Source organism: Labeo rohita, chromosome 8, assembly GCF_022985175.1.
Source record: "Labeo rohita strain BAU-BD-2019 chromosome 8, IGBB_LRoh.1.0, whole genome shotgun sequence".
Classification (NCBI taxonomy): domain Eukaryota; kingdom Metazoa; phylum Chordata; class Actinopteri; order Cypriniformes; family Cyprinidae; genus Labeo; species Labeo rohita.
The window spans coordinates 11,889,026-11,912,803 of NC_066876.1; the positions used below are offsets into that span (position 1 = coordinate 11,889,026).

A 23,778-nucleotide genomic window follows, 5' to 3' on the forward strand; every position below is an offset into this window, starting at 1 on the left:
AAAAGCCCTAGTGATATGACGTGCTTCAGCAATAAGATAACGCTGTTTCATCCTGACCAAAAATAGTTCCAATGTATTTTCACAAATGTCCCGTGAATACAGATTTCTGTGTGCGGGCGTTCAGAGCAGAATCAGACAGAATCAGTAGCATACTGTGGGCGATTTGACTTGCCCTGAAGCCACAGGTGAATAAAAAAGCACTAACAAAATTAACAGGCAACGTCTGGAGTGTAAGTGAGTCATGCAGTGTTAACCCATGTGGGAGTTTTGAAATTTGAAATAATTTAATTTCAAATTGACTTTTGAATTTTTTTTATTTCATTTTTCAGAGAGGGTCAAGCTTCAAACAAGAAACATTAAAACTTTCAATTAATAACAGCCATCCTGTTTACTTCATAAAAAGTGTTATATTAGTGTTGCTACTTTTTTTTTTTTTTTTTTGTCTTCACCAGTACCAGAATCTTCAGTTAATTGAAGGATATTTATATTCCAATTATTACAACACTTTAAACCTCTAAAAGAGATTCTAAAGGAATTGTGTTATGGATATAAACTTGGTAAAAGCAACATAACAGCATGGAAATAGGGGTTACAATTCACATTTTAAATCATCTTACTGAAGATAATACATTAGATCATGAGAGCACCAGACATGCTTTCACTCTCAAACACACACGGACACACACACACTCAACAGTAGCATCATTCACATTGCCTTCTGTCACAAAAAAAACACTGAACAAAATAAAACAAAAAGTTCAAGTTCATCAAATCATGACCAAAAAAAAAAAAAAAAAAAACGTTTTTGGACACACAGAATAACGTGTTTGCGTTCTTGAGTGTAAAAAAACTCTCTTAATCGTGCCGACAGATCTCACCAGATCAAAAAGATAGTATGTACAATATTTTACACAAACAATGTCGAATCTAAGTCTGAGAAATATGTTCTCCTTATAATTACTGCTATTTTCATGATCAATGTAATAAATCCAGTTGCAAAACTAGCAAAATATACATTTTGACATCCCATCACACTATATTCTTCAGTAGAAAATGTACCAAATGTGTCTGAAAGCAATTTAGTTTTTTAAATACGCTACAAAGATTCACATCGTCTTGACACAGATTATTGCTCTTATGCTGTTAAAATGAAAAGTCTACAGTTACAAACCTACATTATGTCATCACAAAAAAGACAAAACTTTGAACAAGAACTTAGAGAGAAAAAGAAAACTAAGACAAAAAATAAGTTGTTAGTGTTTTAAACTGAGAAACAAACTAGTTATTTACAGGTTTAGCTCTATATTCGAGGAGCAGGAGGTTAGTTTAGAAACCGATATGACAGTAATTCATAAAACAGGAAATATGTCACATCACTTTAATAGTGTTGCAGCCGACATTCCGTCAGTTTAGGGTCGATTCGTCTCTTCCAAAACCATTCGAAGACAGAGAGCTTGAGAAAATAACAATAAAACCCTGCGGCACGTAGAGTGCATCCATTGTATTCGATTGAGATCACCACATTCTTTAAAAAATCCTTCCTTTAGATGTAGGGAAGACGTCAGAACTGTGAATACTGTTGTACTCTTCACTCATCTCAGTGGTAGCCGTTAGTAAATGCTGTAGCAATCAGAGGGCCCTGTGAAGGTAAAAATAGGCCATGAGGTGTAATGTAGCATAAAGGAATTCACAAGAAAAACATGCTTATTTTTACTAAATTAAAGTTCAGGTATTTAATAAATTATATGAAACTTTGTTAAATAAAAAAAAAAAATCAGATGTACAATGACTTAAACACACATGATGAAAATAATTTTTAATGACTTTTGTGAATTATTATAACAATTTATAATAACTAATAGTAATTATTATTACCTAGAAATTTTACTGCTAGTAATTATTATTTGAAAATATGTTTTTAAGCTCACTAAAATTATTTACTTAATTTACTTTATTTTTATACTTTCCACTTAATGATTCAAATTATTAATTATTTTCTCTATTTTTATTTTATTTATTTATTTTGAAAATGGTATAAATGTGTTTTTAAACCTTATGGAATCAATATGAATACAAAGAGTACAAGTTTTTAAATTTCCGTTTCACAGTGGTGTTTTATCATTATTTATTTACTATTATAGTATTTGTTATTGTTTGAACTATTAATATTTGAAAATATGCCCTGCAGACACTCATTCCTTTGTGTCAGGGTCAATAATTTAACCTTACATAACAGCAAGGTTAGTTCAGAAATAAAGAAAAGAAAAAAGAAAACATTTTTAACTTAAAATATATTTTAAAAACTTTTGGAAATGATTAAGGTGTGTACATATATTCAAAGTGTACACAATATATATACATTTTATTTTTTATTTATTTTTATTTTATTTTATTTATTTATTTTGGTTGATGGTTACACCACAGGATGTTTTTAGATTCACTAAATTATTATTATTTTATTATTATTACTTTTTTTAATACAAAGAGAACAATTCTAAATTTCATTTTCTTTTTGTCATCAGTGTTATTTTATCGTTATTTATATATTTATATACTATTAAAGTATTTGTTAATGTTTTAACTATTAATATTTGAAAATTTGCCCTGCAGACACTCATGACTTTGTGTCATGGTCAATAATTTAACCTTTAAAAATGTAACTTTGTACATGTATTCAAAGTGTACACACACACACACACAAAAAATATGTATATGTATATATATATATATATATATATATATATATACATTATTTATTTATTTTTGGTTACACCAGATATTTTTAGATTTATTCAATTCTTTTCTTTCTTTCTTTCTTTCTTTTTTTTTTGAAAATGGTATAAATGTGTGTTTTATTTATTTATTTATTTTTTATCTATTGGAACCAATATGAATACAAAGAGAACAATTAAATTTCCTTTTCTTTTTGTCATCAGTGTTATTTTCTCCTTATTTATATACTATTATATTGTTTGTTAATGTTTAGAGTTTTTATTTTGAATGTAGGTTAGGTATTAGTAATTTTGCCATGTGTTTTTGTCATTTTAATACTTAAATTTAGCTTTGATTTTTTTTAAATTTCAGTTTTAGATTTAGATTTGAGTAAGTTTAGTACTTCAGCTTAAAATTATTTTTATTTAAATTAGTTGTCAAAGCAACATTTCTAATTTTCACTGTTGTATTTTCTTTTTTAAGTGTAGTCTTTTTTAATTTCAGCTTCATTTCAGTGACTGAAAATGTTTCTTTACTAGTTTTAGTTTTAGTTAACAGTAGCAAAACTGCATGTCACTGACTCACCCCGAGGCTGTGGCTGAATCCAGTGCTGGGAGCGGGACTTGCAGCGCTGATATAGCTACTGACAGCTGAGTCCTGATTGGCCGTCCCATACAGATCTGCCATTGGCCCAGGGCTGCTGGTACCTAAAAACCCAGCTGAGCGAGAAGGTGTTGAGCCTACAATACAAATCAAATGAAATTCCACAAAACCATTTTCATTAACAAGAAACCTTAAAGCTATATAGGCCAGCCATTGGGGCGTGAGCTCTCATTTCTTGAGCATGGGTCATGTGGGATTTAGAAAAAAACAAAATTCTCGCACCTCTGACCACAGCTGCTGCTGCTGCGGCTGCCGCCATGGGGTTGTACGCCGTTAGAGGAATGGCTACGAAAACATCCGCACGCACACAGAACAAGCAAACAAACATGAAAGAGAACTTCATCAGTATCAAGCACTACGAAAGCAGTGGGAAAAGTGCTTGCATCACACAAAGTAAGAAATGATGCTCTGATAATGTGTGGTAACGCCTGAGTAAACTGTTGTGCAGGATATCCTGGGTGGCGTTGTCACCACGTAAGATTACAGCACTCAGATCATACTGTGCTGTGTGTTGGAATAGGGCAAACGGCTGCCGTGTACAAAAGCTGCTTGTAAAGCTCATAGAGGAACTAACCTGTGAGCTCAGGGGGGTGGGGTGATGTCAGAAGGGGGGTCCTCTCTAAGTGGAATTCTAGAATAGAGATAAACACAGAAAGCTGTTTAAACATACACACAAGTGCTGTTCACACTACACACATGGACAAGCACTACAGGGCCTACGAGTGGCAAGACACACAGAAAGACAGTCTTAGACCGCCTCTCTGAGGTTTACAAGCAGCCATGGGTTACAACTGTTTTTAACATTGACAATAATGAGAAATGTTTCTTGAGCAGCAAAACAGCAAAAATGATTTCTGAAGGATCATGTGACACTGAAGACTGGAGTAATGTTGCTGAAAATTCAGCTTTGCATCACAGGTATAAATTACATTTTAATATATATTCAATTAGAAAACAGTCATTTAAAATTTTAAGAATATTTTACATTTTTACTGTATTTTTTATCAAATAAATACAGCCTTGATATGCACTAAAGACTTCCATCAATAGCATTTAAAAACGTGTAGTGTATATACAGTATAATCTAATATATGTGGTTTTACACATAAAATCTAATTCCAAAATGTGGAATTTCCATTTTTTATGACTATTAGTATATTACTTTGCGTATATGGAAATTGGGTGACATCAAATGATTCATCAAGACTGCCAGATAATGTTTAAAAGCATATTTAGCTACATTAGTTCTGTTGCTTAAATGAGCAGTTCACACAAAGATAAACATTTGTTCTAAACCCATAGGACCTTTGTTCATCTTCGATACACATATTCAAATATTTTTGATGAAATCCGAGAACTTTCTGACGCTGCATAGACACCAACAGAATTGACACGTTCAAGACCCAGAAACGTAGTAAGGACATTGTTAAAACAGTCCATTTGAAAGTTTAACCATAATGTTATGATACTACAAGAATACAGTGCCATGCAAAAGTTTTCATACTCCCTTCATTTTTTCATGTTTTGTTAAGTTGCAGCCTTATGTTAAACTGCTTTAAATAACTTTTTTCTCCACATCAATTTTACACTTCATGCACCGTAATGACAAAAGCAAAGAAAAAAAAAAAAACTGGTTTGTGACAAATTCATAAAGTTAAAAAACGTAAATAATTGCATAAGTATTCATACCCTTAACGCAGTACGTAGTTGAAGCACCTTTAAAGTCTTTTCGGGTATGATGCGACAAGCTTTGCACATCAGCATTTAGCAATTATCTGCCAATCTTCTTCAAGTTCTGTCAGCTTGGATGGGGGCTGGCAGACATTTTTAGGTTTCTCCAGAAATATTTGACTAGGTTCAAGCCAAGTCTGTGGCTGGACCACTCAAGGACATTCACAGAGTCATCTATAAGCCACTGTTGCTGTGTGCTTAGGGTCATTGTCCTGTTGGAAGGTGAACCTTTTGCCCAATCTGAGGTTTTGAATGCTCTGGACTGGGTTTTCATTAAGGCTATCTCTATATTTTGATGTGTTGAGCTTTCCTTTTACTTTGACAAGTCCCTCAGTCCCTGCCGCTGAAAAACAGCCCCACAAAAGTTTTCTATTTGTCATAAATTTGCAACACTGCTACACACCTGTTTTGTGCTTTGTCATTATGGTGTATAGAGTGTAGATTTATGTGGAAAAAAGTAATTTAAAGCAGTTTAAAATAAAGCTGCAACATAAAATGTGAAAAAAAAAAATCAAAAACGAAGGGGTATGAATACTTTCGCAAGGGAACCTGTGTCTGAAAAATATTATAATGCAGTTATAAACTGATAAACAATCACTTCCTGATTTAAAAGCCCAATACTTGATTATATTCCTCAGTGTTTGCAAAGACTTGTCCCAGGAAAGTGTTCATTCCCGTGAACCAGTGTGTGAAAAGCTCTACAGAATGCATGATTCAGACGTTGAGCCTTACCAGGGAACTGATATGTGTATCCTGGTGTGAGACTAGTGTAGCTGCGACCCGCATATGTTGCTGCCTGGAACCCTGGATAACCTGGGAAAAATATGACACCAGTTAATATCTATTTCTAAACAGTATTTTGAGTAAATAACAATATTTAAGATATATCATCTGTGACTCTGGACCACAAAACCAATAAATATATCAAAACCTAATTTTTGATTAGTAAAATGCATTGCTAAGAACTTCATTTAGACAACTTTAAAGGCGACTTTCTCAATATTTTGATTTTTTTTGCACCCTCAGATTCCAGATTTTCTAATAGTTCTATCTCGGGCCAAATATTGTTACCTGTTCACTCAACAGATGTTATCTGGTGACTTAAATTCATATTGAATCAATATTAGTCTATGTAGTAGAATGAAAGTATAGCATTTGTGTATTCAGTATGAATTTTGTGGCCTTTTCTAGACTGCACTTTTTACTCTGAACAGCAGAGGGCAGAAGAGTCCATTCTATGCTTTAAGCTCTAATCATCCTTATAATCGGCAGTTACCCAGCATTCCTATGCCAAGCATGAAGGCGTCCATTCCATACGGCATGACACGAGCACGACCTCTTGAAGAGCCCGTGGGTGACATCACTTCCTTGGGCTGGGCCTTCTTACACTCCACCTGTGAATGGATCGGGAAGATATCATTCAGTCACACGCAAGCTGTAACAGTGCGTCTGAAACAAAACTGTGTCTCTGAATAAGAATTCTCACCATCTTGTTGTTGATCTCGTGGAAATGGATCTCACAGACTTTCTCCACCACATCTTCATTCTCAAAGGTCACAAATCCAAACCCTGAGGAAAGAAAGAGTCCAGACACTCAGACCACAGTTTACATTTGGATTTCCACTTCAGCCATCATTATAAACAATGTCTAAGGTTCATGTACTTCAGTTCAACTTCAGGTGAGACGTTCAGATGAAACTCCCAATGAATTTTACTTCCTATCTCATAAATCCAGAATGATCACAACACTAAAAAGTACCATGTATTCTATGTTAGGGCAGAATCCTAACATCTTGTTTAAAAATGTCTTTTACTATTTATATTTACATTTAAATTAACCCAGATTGTGGTCTCAGGTGTTTGGACTCTAAGTAAATCTGTAAAAAGTAATTACATGTGCTTTTTATGTGGTTAAATATTTGTGAATATCCTTGTGTCCTTAAGGTTCACCCTTAATTCTGTAATTACACAGATTTCCTGTGACCTGTATTCTATATTAAACGTTTAAAGTCATTCATAAACAGTGCCAGCTTTTCTCAACAAAAAGATGTTTTTAACAAAAACTTATTTTTCTTTTCTCAAGTGCTGCTCTGGTCTCCTGTCTGTCTCTCCATGTGTCTCCTCTCCTCCACCTCTCCACTGGGTTAAAAGGCTGCGGTAAAGCCATGCAAGCTGTCATAATCGATGTGCTGCCGAACCGGTGAGGAGGGAAGGGCGCTTAACGAGATTTTAGCCTAAACCCTGATTAACGAACACACTAATTACTCAATCTCTCTCCTCACCTACCGCTTATCCTACAGAGTACAGGATGGAGGGCCATGGAGAGGAGACGGAGACAGATTGGACCAGGTTTAGGAAGAAAGGAGCAAATGGAAGAACGGCTGCCATTGACGCACATAGTTATTTCATGAAATAAGGAGAAAGGGAGCTTTACCTCTGTGCCTGTTGGTGGTTTTGTCAAACATAAGCATGGCATCATCCACCTGTAGGGATGAGAAAAGAGAAAAATTACATACATTTATTATGTTATCTAGCATTAGTCACAATTTTAGTCACAACTATCTCTTTCATGGGATGGTTCACCCAAAAATGAAAATTCTGTGATTAATTACTCACCCTCATGTTGTTCAAAACCTGTAAGACCTTCATTCATCTTCAGAACACAAATTAAGATATTTTTGATGAAATCCGAGAGCTTTCTGACCCTGCATAGACACGTTCAAGGCCCAGAAAGGCAGACGACACTGATAAAATAATCTATGTGACATCAGTGGTTCAACTGAATTTTATAAAGCTATGAGAATACTTTTTGTGTGAAAAGAAAACAAAAATAACGTTGTTTAATAATTTCTTCTCTTCCAGGTTAGTCTTCGATATGCTCAAGAGTACCACACAACGCTGGCTCCTGAGTGAAGTTATTTTTGTTTTCTTTTGCACACAAAAAGTATTGTTGTAGCTTCATAAAATTATGGTTGAACCACTGACGTCACATGGACTATTTTAACAATGTCCTTACTACCTTTCTGGGTCTTGAACATGTCGTGTTGCTGTCTATTTAGGTCAGAAAGCTCTTGGATTTCATCAAAAATATCTTAATTTGTGTTCTGAAGATGACCAAATGTCTTAGGGGTTTGGAACGAGATGAGGGTGAGTAATTAATGACAGGATTTTCATTTTGGGGTCAACTATCCCTTACGAAATCATCACAAAAGTGTATTCTTTTTAAGCACACTTAAAAGGCCTAGTGTTTTAATATTACATTATCTTCAGTTTTGGGCACGTTACTTTAAAAAAGTAATTAGTTATAGTTACTAGTTACTTCTCACAAATAGTAACTGAGTTACATCTTTATAAAAGTACTAATTATCAGGGAAAGTAACTATTGTGTTACTTTTTTAAACAATGTTCAAATATGTCAAATAACTTGGATGCCCCCAATATTAAATATAGTAAATTAATAAAACATTGCACGCTAATCTACACTATTTAAATGTTGCTGTGGGACAACGTGAGAGACACCCTCCAGGGGCTAAATATCACGTTATTGGGGTCGCTTCAACCCGCAGACATGAAAAACATCATAATAACAAGAAAACAATGTGCTTTTGTAAAATAACTAAAATAAACAGCGTGCGCGCTCTGCCGTCTTGGTCTCCATCACCTTTCTTCACAAACACGTTAATAAAACAACCTGAATCTACACTAATACGTGCCTCACAGACATGAGAAATTTATGTATATGGTCGAGTCGAAAACAAATATCCTCTGATGAAGTAATCTCTATGATTCTAACGTAAACTCCAGTTTTTACCGTCTAAACTCATCTTTAATGTAATCACCGCATTTTATTGTCAGTAACGGTAATAGTTTGGTAACGGGGGAAACAGTAATTCATTTGATTACCCGTTACTGAAAAAAGTAATGTTGTTAGTAACACGGTTTATTTATAATGCCATTATTCCCATCACTGATTACCTCCGAGTAATTTTTAAAAAATATATACTTTGAAGTAAACAAGTGCAAAACTAATTATTAATTAACAACATCAGAGTTTCTGTTTAAAGTAAGAAGGCCAAAAGTATTTGTCTTGCATTTTAGCGTTTGTATGTGTGGGCAAAAGTGCGTCACTGTGAACATACGGACAGCTTAAGCCTAAAGGTCAGAGGTGAAGGTCAAACTTCAAGGTCTTTGAGTGAGCAAGAAAGAGAGGAGGAAAAACTGTTTCATATTCAGTCTAAAATATGAAACACAAGAGGACAGCCTGACCAATCAACACTTTATGTGTGCACACGCTCACAGTCTCTTGGTGACGACTAACTAAAAGACCAATAACACTCTGTGTGTTCTCTCTCCATTTCCATTTACTCATCTTTTAGAGTGTGTGCCTGGAAAAAGAACTTGTTAAGTAGTGTAGTAGGGTTTAACATTACTAGTTATCAATTGGCTGATATTGGATGATTTTGAGATCATCAGCACTGGTCAACATTTATTAACAGCCTTATATTTTTAACAATGGATAATAAACAAAAGTTAGTGATGTGCCGAAATTATTCTTCCTGCCTTCGTTTAATTAAAAAACAGAACAGAAAACAAATTTTAAGTAATTAAATGTGGGTAATCAGGTAAATAAACACAGTTTAAATGTGGTTCAGGGTGTTCACAGGAAAACCAGTGGTAATTTTTTTTTTTGGTGCTTTTTCAGTTGCTGAAATTTTGGTGGATCACTATACACAATAGTTACTGAACTTTAAGTAAATACTGTTTAAAATTAGCACATAAAATATGCACATTTCATTTTCTGTCACTCGCCTTTGGTGTTAAGGCAGTCTTGGATAGAAATATGACAGTTTAAAGGGATAAACTGTCCCCCCCTTTAAGTCTGTCGATTTGAAAACTGATGCTTTTGAATGTTAGCATGAAATATCCAGCTTCATATCTATGGGTTTTCATAAACAGTAGGTTTGTTCTGTAGCTCATGCAGTATGGAGAAATACTTGAGAGGTGAAAAGCTCTGGTTCAAATCCCGTGGATTCAAATGGCACGCTTGTGTTGAAAAATGTGTCAGTTTTGCATTTGTTAACACTGTCTGGTAGGTTTAGGGTTGGGTTTGGTGTAGGGCATATTTTCAACATGACAGAGCATTAACTTTTTGCGACAATCCCCGGATATTTGAACTCTTAACCGCCGCAATACGTATCTGAAGCAACGTAATAAAAACACAGCAATACATAACTTTATATCAACGTAATAAAAACGTGCCAGGGTTGATGTATTGAACCAGTGTTTTAGCGCCACTCAGTGGACATTTCTGTTTGAAACTGCCGTGAAACGTGCAGTAAGGTACAGAAAAACGGTGCCCAGAGGTACATATTTTTATGAGACTGGGTTGTAGTAGAAATGTGAATTTTGAGGAAATATTATTTCAAATGTTTTAATTTTCTGTCATTCAACCTTATATTATGTTACATTTGCTTATATTGCAATCAACAGTTTAGGTCTCAAAAGTCTCAAACAACAAAACAGAATTGTGAGCCTGGACCACAAAACCAGTCTTATGTTGCATGGGAATATTTGTAGCAATACCCAAAAATACATTGGATGGGTCAAATTTGTCGATTTTTCTTTTATGCCAAAATCATTAGGATATTAAGTAAAGATCATGTTCCATGAGGATATTTTGTAAATTTCCCACCGTAAATATATCAAAACGTTATTTTTGATTAGTAATATGCATTGCTAAGAACTTCATTTGGATAACTTTAAAGGCGATTTTCTCAGTATTTAGATTTTTTTTGCACCATCAGATTCCAGATTTTCAAATAGTTGTATCTCAGCCAAATATTGTCCTTTCCAAACCATACATCAATGGAAAGCTTATTTATTCAGCTTTCAGATGATGTATACATCTCAATTTCACAAATTTTACACTTATGACTGGTTTTGTGGTCCAGGGTCACAATTCAGACAGTAGAGCTCAGACAGCAGAGCAAGGCGCTAGCAATGCCAAGGACAAAGATTCAATTCCTAGGGAGTGAAAGCGCTGATAAAATGTTTACCTTGAATGCAATGCGAGTTGCTTTGGATTTAAGTGATTTAAGTGATCTTGTGATGCTAATACGACAGCTCCCATAAAACAGTTGTTATTACTTACTATAGTCTTCAACTATATGTGAGTGGACATGATTTATCACATTTTCAAATCTGTTATATTTTCAAAAGCATGACATAAGGAAAATACACCTCTAAAAGTCAGATCAGGTAGAAATCTGACAGCTTACTTTCTTACTCTTTTCACGCTTTTGTGTTCAACGTCTTGAAACGTTTCTATTTTCTAATCTGAACTAGCTTTTTTTTTTTTTTTAATTGAGTTATATATTGAGTCGCTTCTTGTTCTGTGTGCTTCTTATCATGGTGTCTGTTTTTCTCTCTCCATCGCTCCCTCTCTCCATCCCTTGTTCAAACCAGGCCAGAACACAAAGTGACCAGTGAGGCAAACTAATCTGCAACTTCCCCGGGTGGCTGCGACTATCATCTCTCTCTCTTTTTTCTCTCTCTGTCTGCATTCCACACTCAAGTATGGCTCAAGAATGATGAATTATTTTCTGCCCGAGTTTTTGCACTGACAATGTGTGACTGAAGTACGCTGCAAAGAAACGTTAGATGATCCATTACAGAAGCCCGTCAGATTTTGAGATGTATTGTTGTGTTACTTCAGTTATGAACATTCGTCCTCCCCCTAAACACACAGTCTCTCCCTCGTTTTCTCTCCTACACACACACACACCCCAAACACAAAACCTTTTGCCCGCTAAATTACTTGGGGACAATGGATGGGCAGGGTCACCGTGGTAACCGGGTAGGAGGGGGGGCTCAGGGCAGGAGCAGCTGTTCCATCAAATTAATTCAGATTCAAGTAATCTCCCCCACCTTCCCCCAGCAAACAAAACTCACCCCTTCAAACTCTCAAACTCTACCCCAACTCTTTCTCTCAGTCTCTCTACGCCTTTCTTCTTCCCTCTTTCATGGTTCCCCACCAAACTGGCTCAGATTTCACTCAGTACACCTCTGCAAAACCTTCATAATGATTAGTTTAAATTATTTCAAACTTTAAGTCTTTATTTAAAATTAATCTTTCCTACTGTTTTGATTGGATGAGTCATGTTTGCTGCCGTAAAAAAAAAAGACACCTGTGACTGTACATTCGGCACTACCGCTCAAAAGTCTGAAGTCAATTAAAATGATTACATATATATATTTAAATAAAATACTTTTACTTAGAAAGGACGCATTAAATTGATCAAAAGTGACAGTAAACAAACTTATAATGTTACAGTTAAGTTATTTTTTTTAAACTTCCCATTCATTACGTATTCTGAAAAAAAATACTGTGTTTAAACAAGAAGTGTAACTGTTACAAACACTTGAAAAAAAAGAGATATATTTCTTCATATACTGATATATAAAATATTTCTAATATTTCTTGAGCATCGCCAAGGCTTGTAGTTGTTTCTAATATTACAGATGACACCTGATTACAGTTGAGATGCATTGAGGCTAAAAATAAGACTATATTTTTACGATTAATGTTTCAGTTTTTTGCCTGTGTTCAGTTTTATTTCTGCTAAAATGGTTATTTGGAATAAAAAAGTGCTTGCATATAAACCACAGTACTGCAAAACTGAAAAGTATTCATAATTCATAAAAAAATCTTAATTTTGAAAATGATATCCCTATATAAACTACAAAGACGTGGGTTTCACTTAAAAATATATATATATATATATATTTTTATATATTTAAAATATATATGTCTTCAAAATACGTCTCTCATGCTCACCAAAGGCTGCATGTGTTTTATAATAAATGCAGTAATATTGTGAAATATTATTTATGCTAGATTTAATTTAAAATGCCTATTGTCTATTTAAATTGTAGTATATAAAAATGCATATGCATCACAGGAATTACATTTTACAGTATATTCAAATAGAAAACCTTTATTTAAATTGTAATAATATTTCACAATTTTACTCTATTTTTGATCAAATAAATGCAGCCTTGGTAAGCAGTGGAGTCTGCTTTCAAAAGCATTAAAAATCTTACCAATCCCAAACTTTTGAATGATCATGCATATTAATGAATGTGTGTTAACTGGCAACCATAAACTTATTAAAATAGGTATTTATTCTGACTATTATCATATGTGACCCTGGACCGCAAAACCAGTCGTAAGTAGCATGGTTATATTTGTAGCAGTAGCCAAAAAATACATTGTAAGGGTCAAAATGAACTCTTTTTCTTTTATGCCAAAAATCACTAGGATATTAAGTAAAGATTATGTCCCATGAAGCTATTTTGTAAATTTACTACCGTAAATATATTAAAACTTAATTTTTGATTATTAATATGCATTGCTATGCAACTCAATTTGGACAACTTTAAAGTCGTTTTTTATGTTTTTTGCACCTTCAGATTCCAGATTTTCAAATAGTTGCATCTCGACCAAATATTGTCCTATCCTAACAAACCAAACATCAATGGAAAGCTTATTTATCCATAAATTGACCCTTATGACTGGTTTTGAGGTCCAGGTTCACATGTGATATTTAATTTGTATTCTTTTTAATCACATTCCTTTTTCCAAGCCTAATAACATTGCATTCCCATATAATCACTGTAACATGCTGCCTCTCATGGCTTATCGCTTTATTTTATCACCCTGCTATCCCATAATGCCTTCAACTCTTTCACACAAAGACGACTTACCTTTCCGAACTGGTCAAAGTACTGCTTTACGTCTTCAATAGTAGTGTTCACTGACAGACCTCCAACAAAGATTTTCTTTGTCCGAGTCACCAACTGAAAAACAACGAGAGCGTGACGAGATCTTCAAAAATAACAAAAAGCTGTATACTATCAAGCATCTTGACCACGTTGACCAGTCAGGCACATACCTTAGGCTGGGCTCGTCGCGGGAAGGCAACTTTCGGGTCAATCTAAAGGAGAGTTTGAGAGGAGAAGGTCTAGTTTAGAAATTCTGGAGAAAGAGGAAGACTGACACCAACACACCGGGGACTGTAAATGAGAACATCAGTGAGAAGCTCACATCCTCTGAGCTCTGGTTTCAGTTGGTGTCTCTCGGCCCTTGCAGAGACATCTTGCCTGTGTGTATTAAAGGCTCTGACTGCACCCTGCATTAACTTTTCTGTCTGAGAATGATGATACATTCATACATGCAGAGTTCAGGGAAGGATGAAAAATGAAAAAGAAATGGAGATTCATCTACATGACAGTGAGTAACTATTAAGAAGAGAATAAAGCTCCATTCACACTGACAGTGATATTATTATTATGTTGCCAGGTTGTTGTACTATTGGTCGCGTATAGACGTTCCTAATATGTGACCCTGGACCACAAAACCAGTCTTAAGTAGATTGAGTATATTTGTAGCAATAGCCATTGTATGGGTCAACATGATCGATTTTTCTTTTATGCCAAAAATCATTAAGACATTAAGTAAAGATCATGTTCCATGAAGATATTTTATAAATTTCCTACCGTAAATATATCAAAACGTAATTTTTGATTAGTAATATGCATTGCTAAGAACTTCTTTTGGACTTTAAAGGCAATTTTCTCAATATTTTTAGCAGATTTCAGCTTATTTATTCAGATGATGTATAAATCTCAATTTCAAAAAATGGACCCTCATGACAACTGGATGTAGCTTGTGGACATCTGATTACAGATGAGATGTACTATGGGTAAAAGTAAGACTCTATTTTTACAAGACAATTTTTATTTTTATTTGTTTTGCTGAAAAAATTGTTCTTTTGGAGGAAAAGTGCACAGTACTACATAATACACCATAATTTTGGAAGTTACATCCCTATATAAACTATTGTACAAAGACTTTTTTAAATTTATTTAAAAAGTCTCTTGTGCTCACCATGGCTGTGTGTATTTGATTAAAAAAATACAGTAATATTATGAAATATTATTTAAATTAATTAAAACTTTAACTTCAAAAAATAGTTTTTTATTTGAATATATTTTAAAATGTAATATATTCCTGTAATAGTAAAGCTGGATTTTCATCAGCCTTTATTATAGTCTTCAGTATCTCATGATCCTTCAGAAATCATTCTAATATTGTTTATTTAATGATTATAACATTTTTATATTACAATACTATAATCATTTTAAAATCAAGAAACATTTCCTACTATCACTACTAAAATACCTTACTATTAATATCAGCTTAGTATTTTAGTTTAAACTGTATGTTGTTGAACAGAAAGTTAAAAACAACAGTAACACTTTACAGTAAGGTTCAGTTATTAAAATTACAAGTTGTTCACACTAATATGAACAAACACTGAATGACTGTATTTTTATGAACAAATATTAACAAAAATGAATAAATAGTGTAATAAACGTATTGTTTATTGTTCGTTCGTGTTAGTTAATCCATTTACTAATGTTGACAAATGACACCTTATTGTAAAGTGTTACCAAAACAACAGCATTTATTTGAAATAGAAATGTTTTGTAAGATTGTAAATGTATTTAATGTCCCTTTTGATGCATTTATTGTGTTTTTGCTCAATAAAAGTATTAATTTCTGTCTTTACACAATTGTTTGTCCCCACAATTTGACTTTTCTCATCGCTAACGGTCAACACCGCTGTGACTGGCAAACTTGGAGTCGCTTTGTTGCTGTCAGTGTGAAAACCCCTTAAATCAGACAGCGTATTAATGTTCACAAACGACAGAGAAACAGGGTGAAAAGTTTACAGGTTTCTATGAGAGGCAAGTGGAAGTGGATGAGTATGACTAGACAGAAGAGGCTGTCATGGCCACCTGTGACTGGACAAGAGAAGGGTCAGCTTTCCTGTAAACACCACTGGACATGAAAAACACTCAGGGAAACACCACAACCACGTTTCCTTGGAAAGAAGAGTGGTCGGAAAACAAAAGGCGGCACAGAAACTCAAGCAGAAAAGCATCCTTGACCCACACACTCTTTTGACAGCCAAACAAAATATTTTGTTTGTTTGTGTTTGTTTGTTTTTGCATGTCTTTCTTTCTATGTCTTTTCTTTGTTTCTACAAATCTGAATATTGTTTATTAGTGTCTACATCTGGAAAATGAGTTGTAAAATATTACAAAATAATATCCAGCTGCTTGAAACTACAGTATATTTACACTTAAATCATTAAAATAGTTAAAGTTGCTTAAAAGCTCAGTTTGTGTCAATGTATTTACTGTATCAACCATGTGCTGAAAATTTGATGTTGATTAGCACCCATTGCAACAGTAGACAAACTAGATACTCAAGATACTCTATATTAGTCTATAGTCTAGTCCATCTATTTACCAAACGCTAGTCTACGTCATGCTGTACTGAGGTTAAATTCTAGAAGACAGTGAAGGCAGTACAGCGCTAGCAGCAATAATGATTAGTCTGTCCGAGAGAGGGTTCGAATAGAGCTACGCTAAAGAGCTAGCAGCTCTGAGGTAAACTGCAGCAGTTTACCAGAGTCGCCTGTTTGTTTTCATACAACAGACTACGAGTAACAGAGATTCTTTGTGAATCTAGAGAGTAAAAATGAAGAGGCTAAGCTAATCTGAACAGAGATCTGATGCAGAAGCTACGGTTTACAGTAGGTCTATAGTTTCTAGACTACTCTGATAGTCACCTCCGGTCCACAACATTGCTGAGGCCGCACCACTCCTGTGCACAATCAAAAACAAACAAACAGACACACACACAAACAAACAAAATCAACATACAGCCACCGACGCACATGAGAGGAAAGCTGAGGATAAAATGTATGGTCACATAAAACAGATTATTGTCATTAGAGTTGGTTTGGACCATGTGGAGAGTGGAGAGACACTGAACAGTAATGGATTCAGTAAGGGTTTATGTGTTTAACCACCATAGACATTCACTAAATTCAGATTAGTGGAGCTTTTCAGCTCTTTTACACTTTTTCAGTCTTGATTGTTCGCTTACATCCTTAGCATTTTATCACGCAATGGTTCGATGAAACGACAATTGCCGTTGGTCTATTAAATACTATATAAAATACATATAAAAAATACACATCTTCTATTCTGAGTATGTTTTTACATACATACATGATAAACATTCACTAAATTCAGATTTGTGGTCAATCAGTGTGAGTGTTTCAACTCTTCAACTTTTCGGTTTTTAATGTTTGCTTATATGCTTTGCATTGTATCACATAATGGATCAATGAAATGACGATTGTCGTTTGTCTATTGATTATTATTTCAAATACATACAATGAATACACATCTTCTATTCTGATGTTTTTACATACAAGGGCTTTTAAGTTTAACCATCATAAATATTTACTAATTTCAGATTAGTGGTCGATCAATATGAGTTTTTAATCTCTTCAACTTTTACACTTTTTCAGTCTTGAATATTTGCTTAAATCCTTTGCATTTTATCACGTAATGGCTCAATGAAAGGACAATTGCTTTTTATTTATTAATTATTATTCAAAATTCATACAATTACACAACTTCTATTCTGAGTTATATTCACAAACATGGCTTTTAAGTAAATTTCACTAAATTCACATTAGTGGTAGATCACCATGAGGTTTCAACTCTTAAACCGTTATAGTTTATATATATTAAACATATTAAATAACAGTAAATTGTGATTTATACAATTACTAGATCATTTCTATTGTTAGCATGGTTTTAATTTCTGAATTAAAATGTATTTTGATATTTTTGGGGCCATGAAGTCATAAATGTAAAGAAAATAAGGTAACACTTTACAATAAGTTGCCATTTGTTAACAATAATTAATGTATTAAACATCATGAATGAACAATGAACAATACATTTATTACACTACTTATTTATCTTTGTTAATGTTAGTTAATAAAAATAAGTCGTTCATTGTTTGTTCATGTTAGCTCACAGTGCATTAACTAATGTTAACAAACACAACTTGTGATTTTAATAATGCATTAGTAAATGCTAAAATTAACATTAACTAAGATTTATAAATGCTGTAGAAGTATTGTTCATTCCTAGTTCATGTTAACTAATGTAGTTAACTAATGTTGACTAATGATCGTTATTACAAAGTGTTCACGTAAATGATGTAGCAGGATGATACACCTGTCTTAAAATCATAATGAAGAAAAAAAAAAGAAAAAAAGGAAAGTAATTTTTGAAACACTATTTAAGTTGTACTTTTATTGCTATTATGAACGTAATATTTTAAGAAATCTGTTTTACTGCTTATAAATGTTTAAAAAACTTGTCCACTAAATTTAAAAAATGTGGTGTGACCAAAATACAAAATTTGAAATAAATAAATAAAACTAACTTTAAATAAAAAATATTTGTACCTTTTTAAAAATTACTGATTCAGATAAGTGATTAAGTGTGTTCACATTCAAGGTTTAAGAAAAATATTTTATAACTTTGAAAATATGTTTTTTAATTAGTGCAGACATGTTTTAATTCAACTATGTTAAACTTACGTTGAATAAGATAAAAATAAAACAAACGTTAAACTTTTTTTTTTCAAACCATTTGGCACCAACATCTGTAACACACAATAAGGTGTCATTTGTTAACATTTGTTAATGTATTAACAAACAATCAACAAACAATGAACAATACATTTATTACAGTATTTATTAATCTTTGTTAATGTTAGTTAATAAAAATACAGTTGTTCATTGTTTGTTCTTGTTAGTTCACAGTGCATTAACTGTGTTAACAAACACAACTTGTGTTTTAATAATGCATTAGTAAATGCTGAAATTAAGATTAATAAATGCTGTAGATGTTTTGTTCATTCTTAGTACTAATGTAGTTAACTAATGTTAACTAATGAACCTTCTTGCAAAGTGTTACCCCAAAATCAATACAAAAGCACATTTCTAAGAACCTAAATAGAATTTTAAAGGATTTTCTCTTTTCTTTATTTTAGACAGTTTTATGTGATCTCCTTCACTCTTACTAGACCCTGAGGTCGGTATTACAGTTAGAACCATTTTTCGAGTTTGACTGTCAGCACTAGTACACTTCAGTATTAAAGTGTGCACAACAGATGCACACTTTGGATGGAGATTCTGATTTGTGTGTTTACTTTGAGGGTGTTTTCAGATACTTTCAATACTTCTCTGTGGCTCCGGGAATAACATCACCCTTTGATTACCACATGTTTCATCTTTGGGAAAATATAAATACATCTAGCGACAGCTTTCTTTATCATAAAAATACATCATACATTATTTCTGAAATGCAAATCTGAATAGTATCTAACCACCGTGTGTCCTTAACAGTCCAAAATTGCCATCCCTGTCAAAACTATTTTAAGTCAATGGACTTAACTAACCAGGTCAATCCTTTAGGGTCAATCGCTAGAACCTTAGCGTTGCGTATCAATCTCACTCGCATACAGACAAACACACACACAGAACGACCGTACCGGCCACAAGAATCCTCAAGAGTGCGTCCCAAAACTGAAAATCGTAAAATTGTGATTTTTATGAGTTGCGCCGCACACGTTTCTCTCGCTTTCCTGGACTCCCCTCCTCCACCGCCCCATCGCTGAGCTCGTTAAGCTAATCTCCAGTTTAAAGTCGGCCCAGGCGAGCAGCCATAAGGCACCTTCACAGGGGCACAGTCATAGAGGTAAAGCAGGACAAAGGCCTCCATGTTCCCCTGGCTCTGCCTGCCTCTCTCTCAGGGGGGAGGCACTTAGAAAACAGCACAAGCGGCCAGGCTGTGGAAGACTGGAGCTGAGAGACACTTTCTTAACGCTTGCTTTAGATATGTTCGTTTAATTTAAGAGTCCGATGGGCTTTTCCAGTCTCTTGCCTGTGTAAAATCTACAACTCAATTACAGGGACAAATTCTCTGAAGTGTTGAGGATTTCTGAAGTACAGAAACACGCAGTTTCGTTGGGGTTTGCCGTGCACTACCTGTTGCCATAGTGCGAGGCCGTTTTTCACTCAAATGAGGAACTGGTGCAAACTTTCAGAAGAGGGAGAGAGAGAGATGAGAAAGTTTTTTTTCTTTTCCTTCAAGCCTCACCCTCCCTCCCCACTGACCCCCTGGGGGGTGACTCCACTGTCGTCATGGCAACCAACGGGCACCATTGTCCCAGGACCCGCCTGCTCTGCACAGCGACAAAGACTCTCACAAATAGATGCAGCGCAACACAAAACCTCGCATCAAAGTTTCCTATTTCTAGCACTCTTGCTGAGTCTACTAATCCGTTTTGATGCAAAATCATGGTTATATGGATGTCATTCATAAACAAGGCCCAAAGGGCCTTGTACACCTGTTAGAAAAACAGCACTGAAGCATCACAGGATTCAAGGACTGGTTCCACAGGGGAAAAAATCTGAATTCCGCATGAGTCTAATGTGTTTGGTGAGCACTCTTGAGACAAGGCACCACAAAGGCTTCCCAGCAACTCCCAGCATACCCTGTTCGGGTCCCCTAGTTACCATAGCGATTGACACAGAATAGGAATGCTTCCCTGACAACCTCATTGAGGAACGGCTGAGATGGGAACTTTTTCTCGCTCGCTTTTTCTCTCCAAATCTTCCCGAATTGTTTGAGCAAAACCCAAAGTGAAAAGGCATGAAACCTCACATGCATACACAGCATCTGTGACTCTGATTACCGCCGTATCGTGGCGTTTCAGTCAGTCAGATACTGCACTAATACTCATTAAAGCTAGGAAACTGTTAGCACAGCAGTTGAATGATGTTAAAACTCACAGTTTTCGAGTCCAGCTCATGTCTGGTCTGGGCCAGGACTTTGTCCACGCCAGCTTGGTCAACAAATGTGACAAATCCGAAACCCCTAGTGGAAACGGAGATCAAAATTACAACACCTCCACCCGTTTGTGTAAAACAGACAATACAGGCAATAATAAAAGGCTTTGTATGTTTGTTGTCGCTTCCCAGTCAGGTTGCTTGTTCCCTTACCTCGAGCGTTTTGTAACTGGATCTCTCATCACCATGCTCTCTTTCACTTCACCAAACTTGCAGAAGTAGTCCTTCAAACCCTCTGAGAAAGCAGGAGACGATGAATTATTTCAGAACATTGAGATTGGAAGATTGCGGGGGAAAAACATGATTATTCATTGATGACATCAACAGAGAACGGATGACATCATCAGTGGAGATGATCTATGTGAAATACAAGGTGAGGTCATCATCACGTAATGAAATATACAAGACTGTTTACTCTTTAAAGATGCATTTTTGATTTCTAAAAAGCTGTTTTAAGAACATAAGATCTCTAAACATAGATATTAGCCACAAATATGATCCTTTAGTGAAAAGTAGGTGCCTGCCAGGCTGATAAAGCCTAATTAAAATGTTCATCTACTGAAAGATCATAATAGCTGGCAGAATCAGATGACAGGAAGGCTATTAAGAGTTCTGTGCCGTGAACAATACCTCAGCGTAATACAAAACAACAATGTGTCCTACATACTGAGGACAGCCTACAGCATGACAGCAGTTGGTGAAACTTTCTCCATTCTCTCAGCTAAACCTGTTGTATAGGCTTTGCACAAAGGATCAAGCCAAATTACAGAGCAACCCAGTGGAGTTTTTTTTTGCTCATCCGGGGCTACTTGCTTATTAGTTGCATGCATATGGTGAAACCATGCATTATATAAAAATGTTTTCTTTATTATACCATCTTTAATCTGCTTCACTTGTCGCAGTCACTTCTTACATTCCTACTCACAATTTCTTATAGCGTAGCTTAAATTTTACTGTAGCTGCATGAAAGGGCTATTGAGATTTGTTTACACCGTAATTACGCAGTAATTTAGTGTTTTATATGAATCAGATCTGTCGTTTTGGCTGACGTGCAGATACTTAGTAAAGAGTCAGGCTACTCACCTTGCGTAGTCTGCCAACTCAGACCACCGATGAACATTTTGCTGTGAAAACAACACAAACAAGTGATCAACAAGTGCTGCGCGTCTGCGTGTAAATCAGAAGGACGCGTTAAGATCTTCCGAGATTCAAATAACGGCAGTGATTCTCAGTCAAACTCATCCGAGTGGATGAGAGGTGCCCTGGACACCGCCAAAACACGTTTCTCTCTTTGTTGAGTTACTTTTTAATTGATTTCGATCTGACGCTCTCATATGTAAGTTTTGATATCTGAGGAAGGTTTTTGTTTTTTTTACCAGGGGTCGTGCGGAGAGTCCGAGGAGGACAGGTTACTTTGGCTGCCTTCCGACTCCATTGCGCGGCTGTGTATCCCGTCCGAGTACGGTGCGAGAAAGGAGGCAGAAAGTGTGGAGAGGGGGATTGGCATGGGGTGAGTTAGAGCTCAAAGCCCAAAGACTCCACCTCTCTCTTGGTCCAGTCCCGTCGTGAAACACGGGAGCCCTCGAGAACTGACCGGGAGTCAGTGGATTACCTTCCTTCGTGACACGACGATGACATCAGAACTGAAACGACTCCGCATCTCGTTAACTGTTAGAGCTTACAATCTGTGTCTGTTTGTAGCGATTCACCGACGTACAAACGTAACCGTGGTGATTCATTCATTTATTCATTCATGCGAATTATTTTATCAAAGAGCATTCATTTGTCTGTTTATTTATTTGTAACGTCGCTTTTTTTTACTAGTGAACATGTATTTATTTATTAAAATTATTTTATTAAATAACATTTATTTATTTATTTACTTATTCAAATAATTTTATTAAATAACATTTATGTATTTATTTGTAAACATAGCTTTACTTACTAGTACACATTTATTTATTTATTCGAATTGTTTTATCTTATTATTTAATTTGTTTTCAATAACATTTTTTATCTGTAACATCGCTTTATTTACTAGTGAACATGTATTTATTTATTAAAATTATTTTATTAAATTACATTTATTTATTCAAATAAAGCTATGTTTACAAATAAATACATAAATGTTATTTAATACAATTATTTGAATAAATAAATAAATAAATAAATGTAATTTAATAAAATAATTTTAATAAATAAATAAATGTTCACTAGTAAATAAAGCAATGTTTACAAATAAAAAAATGTTATTGAAAACAAATTAAATGATAAGATAAAACAATACGAATAAATAAATAAATGAATAAATACATGTTCACTAGTAAATAAAGTAATTTTACAAGAAAATAAATAAATAAATGTGTACTAGTAAATAAAGCTATGTCTACAAATAAATACATAAATGTTATTTAATACAATTATTTACTAGTACACATTTATTTATTTATTTTCTTGTAAAATTGCTTTATTTACTAGTGAACATGTATTTATTCATTTATTTATTTATTCGTATTGTTTTATCTTATCATTTAATTTGTTTTCAATAACATTTTTTTATTTGTAAACATTGCTTTATTTACTAGTGAACATTTATTTATTTATTTACTTGTAAACATTGCTTTATTTACTAGTGAACATATTTATTTATTAGATTTTTTAAATAACATTTATCTGGTTATTTATTTACTTACTTATTCAAATTATTGTATTAAAGGACATTTATTCATTCCTTTATTTGTAAACATTGTTTTTTTTTTTTTTTACTAGTGAACATGTATTTATTTATGTATTTATTTAAAAATATGTAGACATT

The 23,778-nt window shown here is 34.2% G+C and overlaps 1 protein-coding gene and 1 long non-coding RNA gene across 3 annotated transcripts; one reads left to right on the forward strand and one right to left on the reverse strand.

Annotated features, from left to right (window-relative positions):
• Positions 1-295: 295 nt before the first annotated feature.
• msi1b (musashi RNA binding protein 1b) lies at positions 296-22,470 on the reverse strand. 2 transcript variants are annotated; one of them, XM_051117056.1, is made up of 14 exons: positions 22,340-22,470; positions 22,047-22,087; positions 21,117-21,198; positions 20,907-20,991; positions 14,061-14,102; positions 13,873-13,965; positions 7,541-7,589; positions 6,593-6,675; positions 6,383-6,500; positions 5,839-5,919; positions 3,950-4,006; positions 3,598-3,660; positions 3,298-3,452; positions 296-1,639 (listed from the first exon to the last, which is right to left on the reverse strand). In XM_051117056.1, the coding sequence occupies exons 1-14, from the start codon at positions 22,468-22,470 to the stop codon at positions 1,598-1,600; spliced, it is 1,122 nt and encodes a 373-aa protein (XP_050973013.1). In that variant the 3' UTR covers positions 296-1,597. The 2 variants fall into 2 exon arrangements, with proteins under 2 accessions (XP_050973013.1, XP_050973014.1); XM_051117057.1 differs by lacking the exon at positions 3,950-4,006.
• LOC127169581 (uncharacterized) lies at positions 6,662-7,546 on the forward strand. Its single transcript, XR_007828257.1, has 3 exons — positions 6,662-6,785; positions 7,190-7,306; positions 7,407-7,546. It is a non-coding gene; the product is annotated as an uncharacterized LOC127169581 (long non-coding RNA).
• Positions 22,471-23,778: the final 1,308 nt, after the last annotated feature.